The sequence below is a fragment of the Mastigoproctus giganteus genome, chromosome 10 (genome assembly GCF_048544385.1).
Source record: "Mastigoproctus giganteus isolate SK-2022 chromosome 10, ASM4854438v1, whole genome shotgun sequence".
NCBI classification, from domain to species: Eukaryota; Metazoa; Arthropoda; class Arachnida; order Uropygi; family Thelyphonidae; genus Mastigoproctus; species Mastigoproctus giganteus.
In genome coordinates this window covers 7,640,094-7,665,982 of record NC_143584.1, presented here as the reverse complement: position 1 = coordinate 7,665,982, position 25,889 = coordinate 7,640,094, and the positions used below count along the sequence as shown (strand labels likewise).

Sequence of the window (25,889 nt, the reverse complement as noted above, 5' to 3'; positions counted from 1 at the left end):
GCAGTCATTACATTGATTTGACATTCCGAGACTCGTCTCTCTCGTTTATTGATCTGGTTTCTGTCATCCAATTGTAAAATGATTTTTTTTTTAAAGGTGGTTTATAAGGTTTCTATAGAGATTTAAATTTGATTATTGATCGACGTTGCAATTGGATCTGGGACTAAAATGAATTTATAAATCATCTTTTATAAATAAAAAAAAATATTAGCTATGATTTTTGTATGCGTCCCAAGTTTATATGGTATGTACATCCAAAGTTATCAAGTTTGGAAGTGGGCAAATATTATTAAATTATATATTATAAATTTATTAATGCAAAACCAATTAAGCTTTCGTATACTGTACCGTGTAGCATTTTAATTTTTTGCAGGTATACAACGTGAAAAAAAAAAGTATACGCAAGTATACAACCTGAAAAAAAAAAGTATACGCAAGTATACAACCTGAAAAAAAAAAGTACGCAAGTATACAACCTGCTGTTTTCTGTAACTTTTACAATGTTGTGACAAATAAAATTAAGACTGCATGTTCAATTAGATGTGTGCTAACAAATAAACTCTTTTTTTATATATATACAAAGTCTCCTGGACTTTTTATAAATTTATTATTACTATTTATTTTATTTTTGTCTCAAAAAGTCTCCCGGAATTACATTTAATGAGGTGGCAACTACTCAATATGCAACTAATATGCGTTTTATTTTTTATTTTTTTTTTGTAAGTTTAGTAATGAATGAGCGTACATTCATTTATTATGATACTGTATGATTTTTATTGTTTTATCATCTTTGAAATTGTGTAAACTGCATAAATAAATAATTATATCAGAGAGATATTGTGAAAACTGATAAGTGCATAACCACACTGTAGCACGTCTGATGTTGCAATACTCTCAAAACTGAACGCGGTGAAGTGAAATATTGCTATCGAAACAAATCTAAAGTAAGGTACACCAATCTTTTGAAATTTGTTACTTATTTGTAAATTATATTGTAGTTTTTATCAGTTTAACATTATACATCTATTTAGATATATCTGAATATGATTTATGCATTGGTGAAATGTCCACTGTAATCTTTTGCCAAGCGAACAGACAAACTAATTTTTATATTTTGTAATTTTATGATTATGTAATTATTCATAAAAAGATCCTTACCGTTTTCTGTTTCATGAATAAGGGAGCATTTTGCAGGGAGAATCTTAGCACCTGCTACTGAAAAAAAAGCGTAAAAAGCTGCAGATGAATTTTTAAAACTTTCAATAAATAGCAAACTGCTGGAGGTTTTAACTGACATTTACACTTCACCTCGTTACTTTGTTGACCACATTTATTATTCAAGGTGGTATTGGCATTCGCTTGTGTTGAAGGTCATTCTCCGGTTTGTTGATGTTTTTGTGATACTAAGGTAAACTTTTAACTGTTGAGTCATCCACGGTTTTGAAGTGTGTGTGTTTTTATTCGTGACTGAAATAAATGTTTTCTTCAACGAATTAATGTATTATTCGATGGTCATTCATTTCACTCTCATAAATCACTGGTGCAATAGTAACAAGAGAGGAGAACCTATCCTTTAAAGTGAAACTTATGACGGTTTTCGTTCAAAATTTTTTAATTTGATTAGAAATGGCAGTATAGCATTAAAATATTATCCGGAGCACACTGTATTTTTATTTATTTTTATGCAACAGTGGTACAAAAATACAGTTTGTACAACTTTATACAACAACAATTTAACTGTTGTACAATTGGGTACAAACCAGTATTATGAAAAAAAAAAAAAAAAAGCTCGTTTCTCACTGTGGAATAGACAACGCCTCCGAAGAGATGCATTATTTTCAATATTTTTTCTTTAAGATATATAAAATACAATTTTAACTCAGTAAATTTAGGAACATAAAGCTGATTTTCATTTATCCTTATATAATATGAATTCCAAAGCTGTGGAGATAATTTCGCCTACTGTATTTTTAATTTTTTAGACACAGCTTAATTTTAGTATTGTAAGTTGTTTGCTGATAATGCTAATTAGTAATTGTTTAATGCATCCATTTATTTTATTATTATTATTACTAGCCATATAGTGCAAGGAATCCTGAGGCTTATACTGCACCAGCCAAAAAAAAAAAAAAAAAATTCCCAGTTAGCCAGAGAGAGAGAGAGAGAGAGAGAGAGAGAGAGAGAAGCAGAAGGGAATCACCAAGAAACAGAAGAATGATATCCATCTCAGGACCTTGGGTGTGCCAAGCCCATACTCACCAGATGTGAGCCCCTGGGGTTATTTTTTATGCCTTTGAATTATGTAATTCATAGCCCTGTAAATTAATATCTTAATTGTAATTCCATAAGCACTTCATTGTATTTTAATATATAAAAAGTGTATTGGTTTGGTAAAAGGTTTAGTTAGGAATTATATTAACCGATCTTTATAAATTTTATTAAGCATTTTATTTATACTGTTATTTTTATATCAGCAGTGACAAAAACATTTTTATTTTAGTATAAATGGCAATATATGTTATAATTGGATTTGGCTTCAAGCTGTATTTAAAACATGAAAAATAACCTCAGGAGCTCCCATCTGGTGAATATGGGCTTGGCACATCCAGGGTCCTGAGCTGGATATCATCATTCTTCTTTTTCTTGGCGATTCCCTTCTACTTCTCTCTCTCTCTCTCTCTGGGTAATTCGGAAATATTTTTTTTGTCTGTGGAATTTGATTGCACATAAGGAAAATGAAATCGGTATTTGATTCCTAAATAAAGAATCTCTAAGAGTGATAATGTAGAGGCAGCATCGCTCCAGCAGAAATAGATATTAAAAAAAAAGCCTCTGTGATTTTAAATTATGTATTCTATATGCATCAAAAATAAATATTTATACAAATTATTTTATTATTATTATTATTATTATTATTATTATTATTATTAGCCATATGGTATAAGGAAGCCTGAGGCTTATGCTGCACCAGCCAAAAAAAAAAAAAAAAAAATTTCCGAGTTACCCCCTGTGTGTGAGAGAGAGAGAGAGGGGGGGGCATCACCAAGAAAGAGAAGAATGATGATATCCAGCTCAGGACCCTGGGTTTGCCAAGCCCATACTCACCAGATGTGAGCCCCCCCCATCCACTTTTTTTTTTTCCCTAGTTTATATCGTCCACTGTTTTGGAAAGTTGGGGAATCTGCCCAAGGCCGGATTTAAACGTTTTGTGGTCCTAAGCTCCAACATATATCTCACCCCAGAGGCTCACATCTGGTGATTATGGGCTTGGCTCACCTAGGGTCCTGAGCTGGATAACATTCTTCTCTTTCTTAGTGATTCCTTTCTACTTTTCTCTCTCTCTCTCTCTCTCTCTCTCTCTCTCTCTCTCTCAGGGTAACTTGGGAATATTTTTTGGCTGGTGCAGCATAAGCCTCAGGCTTCCTTGCACCATATGGCTAATAATAATAATATGAGGCCCTTCTCTCTTACAGTTCAAAAAGGATAAGAAAAAATATATACATACAATGATAACCCAGTTTAATATAATATAATAAAATATATTATATTATATTAAACTGGGTTATCATTGTATGTATATATATATATTTTTTCTTAACCATGGACCCCAGTACACCAGGCCCATTTGTTAGAATTCAAAAAAGGATTTTTTTAAGATAGAGTGAGACCCGAAGCTGTAGCTTGTTTAGCTTATATGTAAATCCGGCCCCGAGTTTGCCACATTCCTCCAACTAGGAAGCTTTTTTTTTTTTCTTTTTTTTTTTGCCTAATGTTTTTTTTACTTTATCCCCTTTTGGATTTCTCATAGTTTTGTCATTTCCTTCTACCTTAGATTTCTTAATTGCTGCTATTTCTTCCCTTCTCAAGAATGGTATAGTATTGACATCATTTTATTATTATTATTATTAGCCATATGGTGCAAGGAAGCCTGAGGCTTATGGTGCACCAGCAAAATAAAAAATAAAAATTCTGAATTACCCCAAGAGAGAGAATCAGTTGAAGGGAATCACCAAGAAAGAGAAGAATGATGATATCCAGCTTAGGACCCTGAGTGTGCCAAGCCCATACTCACCAGATGTGAGCCCCTGGGGTTATTAGCATTAGCATTAGCATTAGTAGAGGCATATGATGCAAGAAGCAAGCTTATTCAGCATCAGCCAAAAAAAAAAAAAAAAAAACCACTACTCCCATTTCACCCCTCCGTTCGTTCGAAATACCTGTCCAGCTGAGCCTTAAATTTATTTAGGCTATCAACTTCAACAACAAGCGATGGGAGTCTATTCCACAAACCAACTGCCCGCTGGCTAAAGGCAAATTTCCGCACATCTATCCGACATCCGTCCTTCCTCAATTTGAATTTATGCCCTCTCAGGTGATTATTCTGAGCAAGAGGAAGAATCCCATCGGCATTGAGCATGCTCAAGCCATTCAAAGCCTTATACACCTCTATCAGATCACCTCGCCGATGCCTAGTCTCCAGGCTCTGTAATTTGCAAAACTTAAGCCTTTCTTCGTAAGAGCAACCCTTTGTTCCATTCACTAATCTTGTTGCCCTTCTCTGTACTCGTTCGAGCAGCTCTACATCCTTCTTGAAATGAGGCCTCCAGACCTGTATACAGTACTCAAGGTGTGGCCTGACCAATGCCTTATACAAGGGAATAATCACATCCTTATCCCTGCTAGAAAAATTCCTGTATATCATTGACAAGACACCATGAGCTACTCTTGCAGCTCGTCTGCACTGCTCAGAGAACTTCATATCTGCCTGCACAATTACCCCCAGGTCCTTTTCATTCTCTACCACTGTCAGCGTAGTACCACAGAGTTGATACGTTGATCTGGGGTTACTGTTTCCCATATGTAGTACTTTACATTTGTCAATGTTAAACTTCATTTGCCACCTCTCAGCCCATCTGCTCAACCTTTCCAGATCCTGTTGCAGCAGCATAGTATCAGTAGTGTCCTTAACAACCCTGCCAACCTTGGTATCGTCTGCAAACTTGGACATTAAGCCTGATACACCATCATCAATATCATTTATAAATACAGAAAACAACAATGGATCCAACACTGAACCCTGAGGAACTCCACTAATAACATTAGTCCACGTTGAGCAGTGTCCATTGATTACCACTCTCTGTCTTCTGCCACTCAACCATCCCCTTATCCATAGCAGCAATTTGCCTCCAATGCCACACTTCTCCAATTTGTGCAGCAGTCTTCCATGCGCAACAGTATCAAAAGCCTTTCTAAGATCCAAATATATAATATCAAAGTTATTCCCTGCATCCAGTTCTTTTGTGACTACATCATAGTATCCAATCAAATTGGTCAGACAAGACCTGCCCTTAACAAACCCATGCTGTGTCTGAGCTATAACTGAATTCTTGTCCAGATGATCCTGCAGTGCCTCTTTAACCAGTGCCTCCATTAATTTTCCTGGAACCGAAGTTAAACTAACAGGTCTATAATTACTTGTGTCAGCCTTTGATCCTCCTTTGTGAATTGGGGTTACATTTGCACATCTCCAGTCCATGGGTACCTCCCCTGAGTCCAAAGAAGCTCTCATAATTATGGCTAGGGGTTTGCTTACTTCCTTTGCTGCCTCCTTTAATATAACTGGATAGATCCCATCCACCCCTGGTGCCTTTTTTATGTTTATCCTCAGCAATTTCTCCTCCACTTTCCTCTCAGTTATTAGAAAATAATCTAGCTCACTGCCAATGTTTACTTCACCTACGACATTCCCCTTCCTGAATAACTCCTCATGTGTGAATGTAGATGCAAAATACTCATTTAGATTGTTAGCCACCTGAGCAGGATCCTCAACTGTTGAACCATCAACATCCAGTGGACCAATCTGATTCATCCCTTTCCTTCTTGAGTTTAAATAGGTAAAGAACTCTTTTCTGTTTTTCTTTGCGTCCTTTGCCAAGGATTTCTCATAATCTGCCTTTGCCTGCCTAATCTCCTTTGTGACTTGGTTACAGACCAACTTATATCTATCATAGGCTTCCATGTCACCCATTAATTTGTATGTATCCCATGCATTTTTCTTCTTGAATGACAATGTCAAGAATGGTAGACCCTTCAGTCATAATTTCTTTCAGTAGAATTGGTATCAGTCATTGCATATTTTGTAGTGTTGTCTTTGAATTTTTGAAGAATATTGTCATATCTTTAAGAAATCTTTCATTGAATTTTCCATTAATCTAACTTTTCTTTTAAAATTGGTGTGTGTTAACTGCTTCCTCTACCACTTGAGCTCTAATGAACTAAACTCCCATTATAGTGCTTTCAAATGGTCTAGCCTCAAAGCCCCTTAGCAGTATAATTGGAATTGCAATTTTGGGGTGGGGGTCTGTTTTTCAGTATTTTGGTAGATAACATTAATTTTTTAGGTTTTTTTTTTTTTTTTTTTTCTATCATTGTTAATATGCTAGTTGAAAACCTGCAGACAAGCATTTTAAAAAGGAGCAAAATAGACATTAAAAATGTGTTTTACTTCATAGGATTGAACATGGGATCAGAAGAAACCAGTGTTAAATTTTAAGTGGGATAGGGCTATTTAAGTTTCAAATTGAGGAAAGATAGTTGTAAAATTGATGTGCGGAAATTTGCCTTTAGCCAGCAGGTAGGTGATTGTTGGAACAGGCTTCCATTTTTTTGTTGTGGAAGCTAATAGCCTAAATAAATTTAAGGCTGAGCTGGACAGGCATTTGGAATGAATGGAGGGATGAAATGGGAGGGTTTTTTTTTTTTGGCTGATGCTGCATAAGCTTGCTTTCTTGCATCATATGCCTCTACTAATGCTAAAGGAGCATTATAGTGGGAGTTTACTATAAAACAACTTTTAAATTGAATTTGTGAATGTTAGTAAGACCTTAGTGTTTGAATATACAATCAATTTTTTTTCATACTTTTATCTTTATCTAATGCTAATATTTGAAGCTGCTGTGACTTTTATTTAATTTATTTTATTTTGTTATTAATATATTGGTTTGAAGTGTTTTGATTTTGTGTGTGTGATTTTAAAGTGTTCTGATTTTTGTCATTGAGGAAATGTTGATATTCAGGTATTGGGGATATGCTCAGAGGACAGAGTCATGAGATGACCTCTCATAGTGATTGGCATATCATTTAATTCCTTTTCTGTGCATGATTGTTTTTATTGTTTCTGTGGACTTTTAGCATTATTATATTTTTGTGCAATCAGAAATTTATTCTACCTTTTGGAAATCAAAAGGATAACCAAAGTGTGCCATATTTAGTAATTTTAACTCCTTGCTCAGTTGCTAGATAATTGTCTAAATTTTCTAGGCATAAATTGATCCTGGTAAAGTGTTCCTGTACTGATACAACCTGTGATACTCTCTGGATTGTGGGAAATGATCAGATTCAGAATATTCTTGCTCCTGATATAGCATTAGCAGAGGCATATGATGCAGGAAAGCAAGCTTATACACTAGCAAAAAAAAATTCCCATTTCACATATCCATTTGCTCTAAAAGTTTATCCAGCTCTTCCTTGCATTTATTTAAGCTGTCAACCTCCATAATGACAGATGGAAGTCTATTCCAGCAATCAACTACCCACTGGCTAAAGGCAAATTTCGGCACATCTATTTTCCTACTGTCTTTCATCAATTTGAATTTATGCCCCCCCCCTCAGGTCCGATCAGAGGTTTAATCTGAGCTAGAAGAAAAATCCCATCAGAATTGAGCCAGCTCAATACTGATGGGAATTCTTAAACACCCCAATCAGATCCTCGCAGATGCCTAGTCTCCAGACGCTGCAATTTGCAGACCTTAAGCCTTTCTTGGTAAGAGGACCCTTTGTTGCCCTTCTCTATACTTGTTCTAGCAACTCTCGTGCTTCATAAAATGAGGCTTACAGACCTGTATGTAGTACTCAAAGAATGGCCTGCCCATTGCCTTATACAAAGGGATAATCACCTCCTTTTCTCTACTAGCAAAATTCCTGTATATCCATTGACAAGACCCCATGATCTGCTCTGGTAGCCTGTCTGACTGCACAATTATGCCCAGGTCTTTTTCATTCTCTACCACCCTGAATGTAGTACCACACAATTGATGCATTTCTCTGCTGTTACCTCTACCCATATGCAGTACTTTATATTTGTCAATGTTAAACTTCAGTTGCGACTTCTCATCCCATCTGTCCAACTTTTCTAGATCCTGTTGCAGTAGCATACTGCATTAACAACCCTGCCAGCCTTTGTATCATCTGCAAACTTCGACATTGAGCCTGATACACCTTCATCAATATCACCGAAATATACAAAACAATGAAGGAAGTAATCTTTTCAAGATTACTTCCTTCCCAACACCGAACCCTGGGGGATTCCACTAATAACATTAGTCCACGAAGTGCAGTGTCCATTGATTACCACTCTATCTTCTCCCACTCAACCATCCTTTCATCTATTGTAGCAACTTGCCCTTAATGCCATACTGCTCCGATTTGTACAATAGTCTTCCATGTGCAACGGTATCAAAGGCTTTCCTGAAATCCAAGTACTGTATATGATATCAAAATTATTTTTTGCATCCAATTCCTTTGTGAACTCATCATAGTATCCAATCAAATTGGTCAGACAAGACTTCTCCTTAACAAACCCATGCTGTTTCTGAATTATAACTGCAGTCTTGTCTAGATTATCCTGCAGTGCTTCTTTAACCAGTGACTCCATTATTTTCCCCGGAAAAGAAGTTAAACTAACAGGTCTGTAATTACTTGTGATCACCTTTGTGAATTGGGAATACATTCGCACATCTCCAGTCCGTGGGGACCATCCCTGAGTTTAGGATGTTCTCATAATTATTGCTACGGGTTTTCTTATTTCTTTTGCTGCCACTTTTAATATAACTGTATAGATCCCATCCACCCCGGGTGCCTTTCCTATGTGTAACTTTAACAATTTCTTCTCCACTTTGCTCTCAGTTACAAAACATTTAGATCCTTGTTAGAGTTTGATAAAATCTGGCATTTCCCTCCTTGATTATTTCCTATATGTGAATGTAGATGCAAAATAATTATTCAGTTTGTTAGCTACCTGAGGATGATCATCAAAAGTCGACCCTTCGATATCTAGTGGACCGATCTGATTCATCCCCTTTCTTCTAGAGTTTACATAAGTAAAGGAGGCCCTGCTGTTTCTCTTAGCATCCTTTTTTCGAAGATTTCTTGTCATCTGTTTTCACTCACCTAACCTCCTTCATGACCTGATTACAGACTAGCATATATCCGCTGTATGCTTCTGTGTCACCTGATAATTTATATGCATCCCATGCATTTTTCTTCTCTGCCACGAGTCCCATTTGTTAAACTGACATCCATTTAGGTCTAAACCTGAACAGTATTTCTTATTTGATACGAAAAGCCTAGTAGCTTCCAAGATTACTTCCTTGAATGCTTCCCATTTAGAAATTGTTGTTGGTAACATCAACAGTTATCCTCAGATCATCAGTGATCATCAGAGTCCTATTGTTTAGAACTTAAAAACTGCCTGAGACTGTTGTAGTCACCTTTACAAAACTAAAACCCTACCCTTTACCTATGATGGTAATTACATCTTTAAGTAAACCCACGTCAGTAAACTGTGATCACTGCCACATAGTGGTTCTTTTATCTGTAGCATCTTAATGTATGTGTAATCACTGCTGATAATCAGAACAAGGTTATTATTCCCCCTGGTCGCCTCTCGAATATGCTGCTGTAGAAAGCAATCGTCTAATAAATCTAGAAAGGTCTTTCTAGTATGCAAGTGACCAACCTACAAGTTCCAAACATTATCTGCGAAGTTAAAACCCCCCCCATTATAAGACATTCTGATTTACTGTCCCACTTCTATTTCTCTGTACAGTTGTTTGTTGTATTCGTCAGAGTCATTAGGCCTAAAACACACTCCTACTCATTTTGCTTTCCCAGTGCTTATGTCACACCAAACCAACTTAACATTGCACTGGCCACTCATGTCAACTGAATGCACTGCCTCAGATTTTGTTTCTTAACTAACAGCATAACCCTGCCTCTCTTCCTATCCTGTCTATTCTTTCTGTACATATAGAGGAATTTACTTCAATGCTTTTTTGTAGAATAACTTCACCACGACACACTCCAGAATTCAATTGGACATAAAATTATTACTCAACGCTTCCTCCCTCAAAGACATATGAATGTTCGATGTATATGCAGTTTGCGCCATAAAAAAACGAAAATCAAATCAAACTGTGTCTGTGATCAATGGTCAAGATCTCCCAATCCAACCACCAACACACAACTCAAAGTGCCAGAAGACATTGTCTAATAATAAAATCATTAAAAAGATTGTGGTATATAAAAGTTAAAATCATTAAATTAGTTAAAATAATTTAAACCTATTTTGGAAAAGTTCCTTCCTAAAGCAGACAAAGGCTTTTCAACGGTCTGTGTTGGTCACAGGATAGAAGTAACATGAAGTAAGTTAGCGAGAATTTCTAAAACATTCAAGATTATTTAATATCTTGGCACATGTGTACAAACAACCACGAATCTGATATGAGAGATGGGCAACGTACAGTAATGGAATTCTCGTGTAATTTAATTTCCAGAGTTTTGTGATTAATAATTTAGTGTGGCTCCTCTGTATGCTAAGTATTTTGGACTCATCAAATAAAAAGGTGTGATTTTCGTTGACGGCATGGAAAGCTAATTCTGATGCACCGGCCCTAGCCACACGTAGTGAAGCTAAATGTTGTTTCATTCTCATATTCATCATACACCTTGTCAACCCATGATACAATGAATCACGTTCCCTACATGAAATTTTGTATACTGTGTTGTTATCTGTGTTGAAAATGATGAAAGTATTGATCGCTTGTTTAGTTCAGTATGTAAATTTTCGAATGGGTCTAGACACCATTTTAAATTCCATATCCTGAAAAGTCTGTTAAGTTGTTTGTGCCATTGCTTGGAATGGAAATCAAGTATTTCTTGGAATTATTGCTATTGACTAAAGTTTTAACTTCTAACTTATTTTTAGCTTGTATTTTAATCTGGTCAATGATAAAAAGAGGATATCCTCTGAAAATCTATCAAGTTAGTGTTTGGATTTCATTGGTTAATAGTAACTCCGATGTAGAATACTTATGTGTTCAGAAATTGGTTGAAAATAATAGATCATTTGTATGCGAACGGATGAGAGCTATTGTAATAAAGGGAAATGCAAGTTTTTTTGGTTTCTGCTAGATATTAAATTGGATTCTGTTAATGTGAGTGTAAAATTTAAGAAATTTAATGATTTTGTTTCAGAGTTCTCCGTTTCAAGTGTGAAACTCAGTCTAGGGTGGATGTTATATGGAATGAATGCAAAATATCCTGAATAGTATTAGTATTAGTGATGCATAGAACATCAACCAAGTATCCCATAATATCCAACTTGGAGGAAAAAAGGTTCAAATATACACATTCAATCATGGAAAGATAAATTTCTGATAAGAGGCCGCTAAGGTTCAAGCCCATTGGTAACCCGAAGATTTGTTTATATACCTTATTGCAAAACGTAATAAAATTAGCATCAATTAGGATTACATGGGTGGTAGAAGCTGACATTTTAGTGAAATTCAAAGGTCAGCTGGATAATTACCTATGGGAGGAGGGAAACACATAGGTTGTCTATTTCCTCTTTCTTATTAATTTTTTTTTTATTATTTTATTTAATTAATTATTTTTTTTTTTTGGCTGGTGTTTTTTTTTTTTTTTTTTTTTTGGTAGTTGTTGGCGCATCGGCTTCTATGGCCATAATGCACCTCCCAAGGTTTTTGCAGTACTTTGATTCAAACCCGCAACCTTTGGGTTGCCAGGCAGGCACTTTACCCACCTGGCTAGCCCAGTCGGCAGTGGCTGGTGTAGCATAAGCCATAGGCTTCCTTACACCATGTGGCCATTGCTAATACTAATAAAGTTTATGCATTTTTTTAAAACTTAAATAGCAACACAGTTTCCATAATCGGAAAAACTGTCAACATATCTATACTAAAAACGATGTATAAAAAATTTAAAAAAAAGGTAAACTGCAGCCATTATCAACCCACTGCAGGATGGAAGCCTCCTCAACAATTCATGTTGAGGGAAATGGACCATAATCTGCTATGCTGGTCCAGTGTGGGTTGGCAGATCAACTGTATTTAGTAATCAGGGGCTTGAACCTCGGTCTACTCAAGGAGCATGTGCTACTGCACTCCTTCTCCTGACCACTCAGCTACAGAGGCCCTAAAAGTGAGGGCGCCTCCGTAGCCAGGTGAGAAGGAGCAGCAGTGCGTAGCACACGCTTCTTGATTAGACCGGGGTTCGAGCCTGTCACCACCAAATACGGAGGATGCGGAAAGGTCAGGAAATGACCACCGCATATCCCAGAGCAATATGGCCTTAGTTGCTAATGCTCCTAAAAACCAAATAACAACAACAACCCTAAAAGTGATGTATATCCATCCACATTATGCTTAAATGTGTTGGTTTCATTTTCAGTGTCCTTTAAACAACACATGCAGTGTGTTGTTTAAAGGACATTGGTGTGTTGGCTGATGTGGCAGAGGCATATGCTATATGGTTCCTTTTAGTTTTGTTGTTTAATTGTTGTAAGAAATGTTTTTTGTCATAATTATTATTGATATAATATAGTTTCTTGCTTTGATTATTTTTATAAGTTATCTGTTTATTCCTTAATTTATATAATAAAGCAAATAGTAGTAGTAAAGGTGGCAAATGATATAAGAACGCAAGCTTATATAGTATCGGTCAAAAAAAATAATAAAAAAATAAACACTTTACCCATCCTTACCCTCCAAGAATTTGTTTAATACTTCTGGAATCTATTCAAACCATTCACTTCCACAACAATGAATGGAAGTCTGTTCAAACAATCAACCACCTGTTGGCTGAAAGCAAACTTCTCACATCTATTCTGCAACCATCCTTCCTCAACTTAAATTTATGCCCCCCTCATATAAATGGGGGGGCATAAATTTAAGGTGCTGTATAGTGTCAGCAAGAGGAAGCATGCCATTCACATTCTGCTTACTCAATCCATTCAAGGCCTTAAACACCTCAATCAGATTACCTCACAAATTATTTAAGATGTGCACACATTAAAATTGAAAGTTTGCACTCTTAACTGTTCTCTAAACAGGAAAATGAAAAATCTGTTAGTTTAATATTTATATTTTATGAATATAGCTTTTTTTTTTTTTTTTTTTCATTTTCAGGAGGATAAATATATTTTTTATTTATTTAAAAATAAATAAAATAAAAAAAACAACAAAGTGTAAATAAAATAAAAAAACAGGGCATTTTTTACATATTTAAAGCTATTAATGGATAACCTGATTATATTAGCATAAATTAACAGCTTTCAGTTTTATGTCTATCATGTAAATTAAGAGCTGCCCATAACTGTTTGAGAATTTTCGGAGGTTTTTAAATATTTTATTTTTTAAAACATATTTTTTTTTTTTTCTCCTCCTGTTCAGTGTAATGCAGTGATTATGTGGAATTATTCTTGTTATTACATATGGAAAAAACCTGGGCACTTCAGAATGTTTCTAAGGCACTTAACCTTGATCATGATGGATATTATGAAGTAAGTATTATTATTTTGTTTTTATCATTTTGTCCTCTAATTATGTGTAATTTATTGAACTTGAGGAGGAGGGATTATTGAGGAGGACATTGAGGGATTACTACTACGTGGGTTTAGTACAGGCACTTTACCACGTGAGAGGTTTTGGAGCTCTTCCTTTTGAAATGAGGACAGAGTTGCAGAATTTTGGGAAACTATGGCAAGAAATAGCCATTTAACCCTCAAATAATTCATTATGATGATTTAAGGAAAAGGAAGATCAGACAGCCTCAAGGTGAGTAGAAGTAATGAAGAGGCATCATGAGAAAACTCCATTGAGACTTGCTAAGACTATCCTAATTTCCTCGACTGACTATTGTCACTGGAGATGAGTGTTGGGTGTTTCAGTACAACTGAGAGATGAAGTGTCAGAGCATACAGTGGACTTCAAAATCATCACCAAGGCCCAAAACATTTTTTTACAGAGTTCCAGGATCAAAACAGTGCTGATAATGTTTTTTGATAAACAGGGTGTGATTCACAAGGAATTTGTACCTGAATGGGAGAGAGTCAATGCTGCATTGTGTACAGGCGATGTCACAATTTCGAGAGAAAGGTAGCTGATTCTTGTTGCATGACATTGCCCCCTGTCCATTCTGCTCTTGTGAAGACATTTCTAATGAAACATGGCATTGTACAACTCAGCCATTGACACTGTTCTCCCAATGTTACACCAGCAGAGCTCTTCCTCTTTTCCAAGGTGAAAATTGCCCTCAAAGGAGAAAGAGATTCAAGATGTTGAGGACATAAAGAAAAATGTAACTGCCAAACTGAACATCAACCCTTTGGATGCCTTCACTGAATCTTTTCAGAAACTTTTAGAAAGATGTAATGAGTGCATTCAGTCAGATGGTGATTACTTGGAATAAAAATAAAACCATTTTTGAGCTCCTTCACTTTGTGTTCTTTTTATTTACCAGTCTGGAAACTTTATTGCACACCTCATATATGCCAAGCACTTGTCTTCACCTAACTGCGGTGCCTCCATAGCCAGGTGGGCAGGAGCAGCAGTGCATAGCACACGCTTCTTGATTAGACCGGGGTTCGAGCCCGTGACCACCAAATACAGAGAATGCGGAAACATCAGAGAATGACCACCACATATCCACAAAGCAATATGGCCTTAGTTGCTAATGCTCCTAAAAAAAAAAGAAACCCAACTCACCTAACTGAACTCCCAGTGGATGGATTTTATTTAAATTTTATATTTAATTATTTTAGAAAGATTTGTCAAGCCATTCCAAAGTTCATTAAAATCAAGCAAATAGAAATCCAGCAATTATTAATTATTTTTTCCATAGAGATCGAAAAAAGAAATTATTAGATTAAATACAGTTTTAATGCAGTGTTGTTAGCTTCAGACAGTCTGTGCACACTTGTGTTGTGTTGTGTAACTGTGCACACTTCTTATGTAAGACTCTTGAATGTGGCGTCACTTATGAAGAGATATATATATATATATATATATATATATATATGTGAGTGTATGTATTTTTTTTCCCCTTTTTTTAATGGCGCTTTGACATATAAGTATTATTGTGCTTCCGAATCCGGTAATCAAGTTTGCCCAACTAGGTTAACTTAATCCAGCATGGCCAATTCACATATATATACAGGCACGTATAATGTCCAATTGGCATAATTACATAATTGGCATTAAAGTTGCACATAAGTATACAATAAACTATGAGCTAAAATCTAACCTATAAGCATACTAATTATAATAATATGTATATAAAACTTTTAAGAGATAGGATGAAGATATAAACCAGATAGGATATGGCAAATGCACCAAAGCATGTAAAGCAGCAGCAATGGATGCAAATGTAAGTATATTAAAAAATATGACAAATAAAGATGATGGTAGTGCAAAATGTCTGGAAAACCACAGGCTAAAAAGGAAGATAGCCGAAAGAGTGGTAACCTTTAAAAATGTGGTAACTTTTAGAAATATAAAATAAAAATAACAGCAGCCTACATCAGATAAAGGTGGGAAAAAATTTTGCAGAAATACCTGGAAATGGGGAAGAGAGGCAAATATGCCATTAATAAAAAAAAATGAAAAACGAAATCTGATGATGGCAAAATAAATATTGATACATGATTAGTTATTTCATCGGGGGACTACACTTAACCATGCATCAAAGGACTGGGTTTCCATGCTTGCCAATAGCTATGTAAGGGAAAATTTAAAAAAGATATCTTTCCCTTTCGTTTATATTTTTAAATTTTCCCTTACATAGCTATTGGCAAGCATGGAAACCCAGTCCTTTGATGCATGGTTAAGTGTAGTCCCCCGATGAAATAACTAATCATGTATCAATATTTATTTTGCCATCATCAGATTTCGTTTTTCATTTTTTTTTATTAATGGCATATTTGCCTCTCTTCCCCGTTTCAAGGTATTTTTGCAAAATTTTTTCCCGCCTTTATCTGATGTAGGCTGCTGTTATTTTTAAAAGTTACAACATTTTTAAAGGTTACCACTCCTTCGGCTATTTCCCTTTTTGGCCTGTGGCTTTCCGGACGTTTCGCACTACCATCACCTTTATTTTTATTTGTCATATTTTTTAATATATATATATATATATATATATATATATATAGACAAAAAGGTAATTATCAGTGTATTTGTGTATTTTGTAGGGGAGTTGAGCTATCAGGTGTAATAACCATGGAAGAATTGAGAGAACCTGTATGCTAAAAAAAAAAAAAATAATTACCTGAAATAAAATGAGATTAATATAAACACAATTATAGTAAGTAGTAAGAGTACTAGGCTTTCTGTTTTATTATTTTTCGCTGCATAAGGACCACCACTATGCAAATCTATTGCATCGGCGGTTTGATCTTAGTATCATTCCACCATTGCATGGATTTGTTTAGCGTTCGAAATGCAGTGATTCCCTGACTATTATTGGCCTTGTGGTCCTCTGTCGAGATGGGGCATAATGGTCAGTCTATTTTATTTTATTAATTTTCAGTTTATTTGGTCATATAATGTTGTTAGTTTATGTTTCCACCTTAGTGAAATTTTACATAATTCGGAAACGGGTACCATCGAGGAGGTGCTGCTAAATTTTTTTAATTGGCTTAATTTCTAAATTATTTTAGGAACATTGCTTCAACACTACCCTTTTCTTCTTTACTCCCTTCATATTTTTCTGTTATTATTTTATTTGGTTCAGTTCATTTTCACTCTACTGGTTTGCCATGCTACTGGCAATATTCTATTTTAATTTAGTTATATATAATAGGAGCAATTAATAAATATCTTAAGCAATATAGTCCAGATTGGATTAATGCCATCTGTTGTAGATAGAACATTACGTCCGTCATAATATTATATTTGATTATAGTCTAAGTAGATAAGGTACGTGCTGTTTAATGGTATATTATGTTAGAATTTATGTGGTGTCCGAAAATATAATTCTGATACTATGTAAATATAATGAAATATGTATATAGGCTGGCTGCCCACAAAAAAATATATATAGCATTAGCATTAGTAGAGGCATTTGATACAAGAAAGCAAGCTTATGCAGCATCAGCCAAAAAAAAAAAAACCCACTTCACCCCTCTGTTCGTTCAAAATACCTGTCCAGCTGAGCCTTAAACTTATTTAGGCTATCAACCTCCAAGACAAGGGATGGAAGTCTGTTCCACCAATCAACCACCCGCTGGCTAAAGGCAAATTTCCGCACGTCTGTCCTTCCTCAATTTGAATTTATGTCCTCTCAGGTGATTATTCTGAGCTAGAGGAAGAATCCCATCAGCATTGAGCATGCTCAAACCATTCAAGGCTTTATACACCTCTATCAGATCACCTCGCTGGTGCCTAGTCTCCAGACACTGTAATTTGCAAAACTTAAGCCTTTCTTCGTAAGAGTACCCCTTTGTTCCATTCACTAATCTTGTTGCCCTTCTCTGTACTCGTTCCAGCATCTCTACATCCTTCTTGAAATGAGGCCTCCAGACCTGTATACAGTACTCTAGGTGGCCTGACCATTGCCTTATACAAGGGAATAATCACCTCCTTATCCCTGCTGGAAAAATTCCTGTATATCATTGACAATACTCCATGAGCTACTCTTGCAGCCCGTCTGCACTGTCAGAGAACTTCATATCTGCCTGCACAACCACCCCCAAGTCCCTTTCATTCTCTACCACTGTCAGTGTAGTACCACAGAGTTGATACGTTGCTCTGGGGTTGCTATTTCCCATGTTAGTACTTTACATTTGTCAATGTTAAACTTCATTTGCCACCTCTCAGCCCATCTGCTCAACCTTTCCAGATCCTGTTGCAGCAGCATAGTGTCAGTAGTGTCCTTGACAACCCTGCCAACCTTTGTATCGTCTGCAAACTTGGACATTAAGCTTGATATACCATCATTAATATCATTTATAAATACAGAAAACAATAATGGACCCAACACTGAGCCCTGAGGGACTCCACTAATAACATTAGTCCACGATGAGCAGTGTCCATTGATTACCATTCTCTGTCTTCTCCCCCTCAACCACCCCTTTATCCATAGCAGCAATTTGCCTCCAGTGTCACACTGCTCCAATTTGTGTAGCAGTCTTCCATGTGCAACAGTATCAAAAGCCTTTCTAAGATCCAAGTATATAAAAAATCAAAGCTATTCCCTGCATCCAGTTCTTTTGTGACTGCATCATAGTATCCAATCAAATTGGTCAGGCAAGACTTCCCCTTAACAAAACCATGCTGTGTCCGAGCTATAACTGAAGTCTTGTCTAAATGATCCTGCAGTGCTTCTTTAACCAGTGCCTCCATTAATTTTCCTGGAACAGAAGTTAAGCTCACAGGTCTATAATTACTTGTCAGCCTTTGATCCTCCTTTGTGAATTGGGGTCACATTTGCACATTTCCAATCTATGGGTACCTCCCCTGAGTCCAAGGAAGCTCTCATAATTATGGCTAAGGGTTTGGTTACTTCCTTTGCTGCCTCCTTTAATATAACTGGATAGATCCCAACCACCCCGGGTGCCTTTCTTGTGTTTATCTTCAACAATTTCTCCTCCACTTTACTCCCAGTTATTTCAAGATTCTGTAGCTTACAGCTAGAGTTGAATACACCTCTGGCATTCCCCTCGCTGAATAACTCCTCATGTGTGAATGTCGATGCAAAATATTCATTTAGTTTGTTAGCTACCTGAGCAGGATCATCAACAGTTGACCCATCGATATCAAATGGACCAATCTGATTCATCCCCTTCCTTCTAGAGTTTACATAAGTAAAGAACTCTTTGCTGTTTTTCTTTGCATCCCTTGCCAAGGATTTCTCGTAATCTGCCTTCGCCTGCCTAACCTCCTTTGTAACTTGGTTGCATATCAACTTGTATCTATCGTAGGCTTCTGTGTCATGTGTTAATTTGTAAGTATCCCATGCATTTTTCTTCTCTGCCATATGCCTCATTAGTTCATCTGACATCCATTTTGGCCTAAACCTTGAACAATATTTCTTAGTTGGTATGTAAAGCCTAGTAGCTTACCAGATAAATTCTTTGAATGCTTCCCATTTTGAATTTGCTGTTGGTAACATCATCATTTGGTCCCACTGTATAGAATTTAAATACTGTCTCAGTCCATCGTAGTCGCCTTTACGGAAGCAATAACCCTTCCCTTTACCCCTAATGGTAGTTACCTCTTTGAGTAAATCCCACTTCAGCACACTGTGATCACTGCCACCTAGTGGTTCATTTATCTGCAGATTCTTAATGCATGAAGAATCACTGCTGATAATCAAATCAAGAGTATTACTCCCTCTAGTTGCCTCCCGAACATGCTGATGTAGAAAACAATCATCCAATAAATCCACAAAAGCCCTGCTAGTGTGTGAGTGACCAGCCCCCAAATTCCAGTCAATATCGGGGAAATTAAAATCTCCCATTATAAGACTCTCTGATTTACACCCCCACTCTATTTCCCTGTACAGTTTCTTATTATACTCATCAGAGTCATTAGGATTATAGCACACTCCTACTCTCAATTTTGATCTCCCAATGCTTATGTCACACCAAACTGACTCAACACTGCACTGTCCAGCAATGTCGACTGGCTTCACTTCCTTGGTTTTTATGTGTTTCTTAACTAATAGCATAACCCCTCCCCCCTTCCTATCCTGTCTATCCTTTCTGTAGACGTTGTACCCCCCAAATTCCAGTTCTGCATCCCTTATATCTGTGTGACACCACATCTCTGATATCCCAACAATATCTGCCTTTGATGTTTTGAGCAATACCTCAAATTCATCAAATTTGTTTACTAAACTCCTAGCATTGGTGTACACGCAAGTATACCTGCACCTGTTTCTATTCTTAGCTACCCTAACACAACCCATGTGTTTACTTGTACCGCAATGGCTCCCAGCAGTCTCTGAAATATCATGCATCTTGTTTTTCAGGCTTCTGCTCATTCTAATAGAAGCAGTGCAAGAATCTCTTTCACCTCTGCCAGTGGCTACTGTCAATCTATTGGTCTTTGTCTCCCCCCAAGCTAGCAGTTTTCCGACCCACCTAACACTGCCTCGATAGCATCAGCAAATATTCTTGCACCCTTTCTATTTAAGTGTATCCCATCCCTGTAGAAGCAATCTCTCCTGTTAACAAGTACAGTCCAATCTGAAAAAAATTCTACCCCTTGAGCCTTGCACAATCTTTCCAGGGTCGAATTGATCGACAAGGCTCTCATCATATACTCCCTCCTATCGTGTCTGGGCAGAATTGCAGACACTTTCAAATTCAACCCTAATTCTCGGCTTTTGTTCAACAGTGACCTGTACTTGTTAAGTAATTCTGCCGGTCTCCTACTCTTAATATCATTAGTGCCAACGTGTACAACTATATCACCTTTTGTGCCCTTAAAAGATGATATTCGCTCTACAACGTCATCAACCTTTGCCCCTGGCAGACATACCCTGGTCCTGTTCCACCTACCCATATATCAAAGCACCAAAACGCTATAATAGCTGATATACCAGCCCCCTTTTTGGCCAAACCTAGTAAAGAAAAATCATAAGTAAAATAAGGTAATAATATAACACAATATGCTAATTATGGGTGGTAGGATACATTGAAAGGGACGTTATCAAGGGCTAACCCTCTCAATATTATATATATATATATATATATATATATATATATAAAAAACCATATGAATAAGAGTTAAAATAAAATAAGGCCAGCAGTATGGTAAGATAAGAGCGAAAATAAGATGAGCGATTATTTTCGCTCTTGTCTTACCATACTGCTGGCATTATTTTATTTTAACTCTTATTCTTATTTATATGGTTATATTTCAAGCATCATGTAGAGGAATATGCTTTTTGCTGCCTCTGATGTATGCTGTAAAGATTCCGTTTCCAACTATTTTAAACGCCATTCAAATATATGTATAATTATATATATATATATATATATAGTGATACTCAAAAAAAAATTGCATCACCTATTTAGGTGGTTTGGCCTTATATTAGCAGCTAATCTTTCAGAAATAGCTGAAAGAACGTAAATAAGTAATATTTATTACTTAGAAATAGCTGAAAGAACATAAATAAAGAACAAACACATATGAAACTATTAATTACAGAAAATTTTACTTTTATGCCTTATGAGTAAATATGCAATAAGTAAATATGAAATAAGTACTTTCCTTCAAAATAACAGCATGTTAATTATGGTTCATATAATAACAAAAGTTCTGTGAAAGCAGTGATAATTTTCCTTTCTTTTGCTCATACTAGGATGACAGGCAGCTATATAACCAAAAAAACCAATAAAATATAAGTGGTCTACCTCTTGCTTTGATTGCTGCTTCACATCATAATGGCATCGGCTGGTTAAGGTTCCGAATGTATTCCTAGGAAATATGGTACCAAACACGGATTAATGTCTCCTGCAGCTCTCTAATTGTTTTTGGTTTCTTTTTCATTACTGACACACTCAATTTGTTCCAACAATTTTCAATTGGATTGAGATCTGACTGTTCTCAGGCCATGTTATTGTGCAAATTGATTTATCCTTCAGCCATTTTTGCACCTGTAGACAGTAAAGATAGCAAAATAAATTACATTTATTTTGTAGTGACTTTTCATTAATTTAAAACTTTTGCTAATTTTATGAAGTGGTACTTACAGTTTTGGCTCTATAACATGGAGCAGGATCATACTGAAAAAATGCAATTGGCAACATCCCCATGTCGATCTCTAATTGTAGGAATTAATTTTGTCTCAAGAATGTCCTTGAACACCTCAGCATTCACTGTACCCTTCACAAATTCAAGATAACCAACTCCTCATAGGTGAAACACAGTCCCATATTATTTGAGATGCAGAACATTTCACTGTGGAGATGATAGAGTTGGGATGAAATTCTCTTTTTCATCTAAGAATTGCTGGTTGTCCAAACTCTGCAAGTTAAATTTTGATTTGTCAGAGAAAAATAGCACTTTTTCTCTGATCCTCAGACCAACTAGCTTGTTCTTTTGCCCATTTTATATGCTGGGCTTTCATTTTTTGCATAAAAAGTGGCTTTTTTTCTTTGGTGATGTGCTACCAATCCCAATGAGAAAAGGCATCTATATAGTACTTGACTTTACTCCTGTATTCTCCTCCTCCCATGCTGTTTTGAGATCTTTCAGTGAGAATCTTCTTTTTCGGATACACAAACAGAACAGAAATCTGTCCTGCACTGCAGAAGATATTTGTAAACATCCATTTCCTTTTTTTCTATTTAGATTGATAGTTTCTGATAATTTTCGTAATAAATTTTCACTGTTGACTTATTGCAGTGAATCCTTTTAGCTATTTCATGCATAGAATGTCCCTCTGCATTCAGTGCAGTAGCAACATTTTCCCTAAGTGGTATTAATTGTGAAAATTAATCATTGCAATAGCATAGAATACTGGGCTTATGGCATATGCACTGTATTTATACTGCTGCTAGGATGATGCAATCATGTATGGCATGCAACATCATCTAAGAGAGCTTGCTAGAGATGGATAATGCAATAGAATAATGATATTACAAAAGATATATATTTTCAAATTTCATAGACATTTGGTGAATTTTACAAGTGATGCAACTTTGTGTGTGTGTGGAAAGAGAGAGAGAACACTTTAAAAAAGTGTATGGGAGAAGAGTAATAAATACAGTCTAACTTGGTTATAACGAGCACAGAAATAACAAGATCATGGCTGTAATGAGCAAAAAGCTACAATGATTTTAATTTATGCGCATTCCCATACAATTGCTCACTGTTATAATGAGCATACTACACAGATATACCATACAAAATTTGGAGTTATACAAACATTCTTAATTGCTGGGGTAGTTGAAAAAACTTAATTCTTGGAATAGACAAAAATGAAAAGGGGTGACTTAGCTTTTATGACCACCCTAATCAGATTAGTGGTCGGTTTATGACCTATCTAACCTTGTCATTTCAGGGACGGGCTATACAATAGGGCATTGGCATTCCACTTGTAATTTCTATGGTTGCATTACCCTATTTACAGATTGTCTTGTATTCACTGAACCACAAATTCATTTCAGGACTTCTAAGAATTTGGAAATGATAATTGTTTGTATGCAGATCGCTTTACTGTTGTTTTAAAGTAAAATCAGTTAGAAACAAATCCTTCCTTCGGAAACATGTCTACTAAAAAAAGAAAGTGTCTCTCGATTCAGTGAAAGTCCAAATTATTCGTGAGTTGGAACATGCTGCAAAAAATGTTGACGTGTGTAAAAAGTTTTCTTCTTTGTCCTCTTCAACAGTATCGACATTGTGGGAGAATAAGCATGTTTACATATCGGCACTGGAAAAGAACTTAACCGGGAAAAAATAAAAATAGGAAGTGTGAGGTTACAAACATCAATGAAGTATTGCTTCAATGGTTCACTACACAAAGAATTGCTGGATTTTCAATAGACTGTCCAATCTTGAAGGCTCGAGCAGAAAAATTTGCTAAACAATTTGGACGCGATGATTTTGTATGTAACAATAGTTGGCTGGATTAATTTAAAAACTGACATAACATCATTTATGCAAAAATTAGTGGAGAATCTCAATCTGCAGATCCAACGATGGCAAATGAATGGATTGACCGTGTTGAGCAGAAATCAGGAAAGATTTCAATGATGAAGACATCTACAATACCAATGAAACAGGACTTTTTTTTTTATAATTTGACACTTGACAATATATTTAGATTCAAAGGGGGGAAATGTGTTGTTGGAAAAAAAAATCAGACTTGCTTGACGGTGCTCGTATGCGCAAATATGACAGGAACTGTTAAAAAAAACTGTTTGTTATCGGAAAAAAGTTATAACCTTGGTGTTTCAAAAACATAAGGGAACTTCCTGTGGATTACACCATGAACAAGAAAGCTTGGATGACTTCGGATATATTTCGGCAATATGTAAATGATTGGAATAAGGCGCTATTAAAAAAGAAGAAAAATTATACAAGCAGATTAATACAAATAATATGTAGGCATATACTAATATTATTTTTTTCACTCTTAATATTTCTTTTGTTTTTTAAATCTATCTTTTTAACAGATTTAACTCACCACTATATACTGAGTAATGGTTATAACGAGAAAATTTTGTTGGTCCCTTGATGCTCGTTATAACCAAGTTCGACTGTATTATAAAGTTATAATTAAAATGAATGGCTAGGTTTAGATAATATAAAACTATAGTTTATTGAGTGTTTTAAGGTTATAATCTTAATAATTAATTGATAAGGAGATGGCTATATTTCTTATCACTTCTGTTCATCACAGAAAAAGAAATTCTATTAATTTAAGGGGAAAAAAAAAAATCAAACTTACCTGAAAGGTAACTTACTGTGTACATTAACTAACTTATTTACTTCCTTTTCTGTACATTTATATTTAGTTTGTTCTGTTTGAGCAATCTTTTAACAAGGAAAATAAGTTTCTGCAATGGTTATTAAGGATTCTAAGAAGAAAATACTTTTATACTTTTCTTGGGCTTCGGAAATTAGCTTTAATCCTCTAAAGGACAAGTGAAACTAATTTGTAATATTTACAAAAATGTACCAGACTATTCAAAGCTTAAATTTATCAATATTTGATATCAGTTAACTGATAATGTTTGAATTAGTCATAAATAAATCTGTATCAAATAAATCTATTAGCCATATGGTTCAAGGAAGTCCTGGGACTTTTTTTATTTAAAATACCATATTGAACTAAGTTCATCGTGAACTTTGCATTGCCCACCCACCTTCAGTGGCATTGATAGAATCAGAATCAATCCCAATTAGCAGAGTGGAATTGATTTTTCGGAACAGAATGTTATTCCAAAAACTTGAGTAGTGATAATTTTTGGTGTTTTAGATATTGTAATCTTCCTATCTGATGTAATTTTGTGTACTTCGAAACACTGAGATTATTTTATGTAGTAGGAATATTTTAATTTATGCATATATATATATATATATATATATATATATATATATATATATATATATATATATATATATATAATGTGTGTGTGTGTGTGTGTGTGTGTGTGTGTGTGTGTGTGTGTGTGTGTGTGTGTGTGTGTGTGTGTGTGTGTGTGTGTGTGTGTATAAAGAATCCAAATATACCAGAGTTAAATTGTAAAATATATATAAAAAAATTATTAAGAGTTACAAATATATAAAATTATTAAGAGTTACATATGGAACTAACCGATTAATGCCATCAAACGATAGAACATTACATCGGTCGTTAGGTATGTCCAAATTATATAAGTTATAGTGTAATGTAAGTACCTCCATCGTTTGAAACTTGATGTAACCACTGGCCAACCGTACCCAGTATACATGAAAAGTTACATGAAAATATGAAATATTAGGTTAAATAACAAAATAAGCCTTACGTGGGAACCCATTTTGCAAGAGACTTTGTCGAGGGCTAAACCCCTACAAAATAAAATTCCATGTTAGACTGAGCCATCGGTTTCTGTTATCATCTGCCTGTATACCAAATCCAATATCCATAATAATGGATAATTCAACTAATTTAAATTTAGGTTATAGTAAATACTATAAATCAGTATAAATCTAGCCGTCCAAAAAGGGGTTATGTCTAACCATAATTTGTAAGAATATCATCCAGCCTGTATTCTTACAAATTATGGTTAGACATAACCCCTTTTATGTTACTTTAAC

The 25,889-nt window shown here is 35.4% G+C and overlaps 1 protein-coding gene across 1 annotated transcript in view; it reads left to right on the top strand.

Annotated features, from left to right (window-relative positions):
• The first annotated feature begins 839 nt into the window (after positions 1 to 839).
• The window catches only part of LOC150078665 (VPS9 domain-containing protein 1-like), a 209,649-nt gene continuing 184,599 nt past the window's right edge, over positions 840 to 25,889 (top strand). Inside the window, exons 1-2 of the mRNA XM_090382807.1 lie at positions 840 to 944; positions 13,530 to 13,639. Coding sequence (XP_090238933.1) covers positions 13,571 to 13,639 — 69 coding nt within the window. The 5' untranslated portion in view covers positions 840 to 944; positions 13,530 to 13,570. The remainder of the gene's footprint in view (positions 945 to 13,529; positions 13,640 to 25,889) is intronic.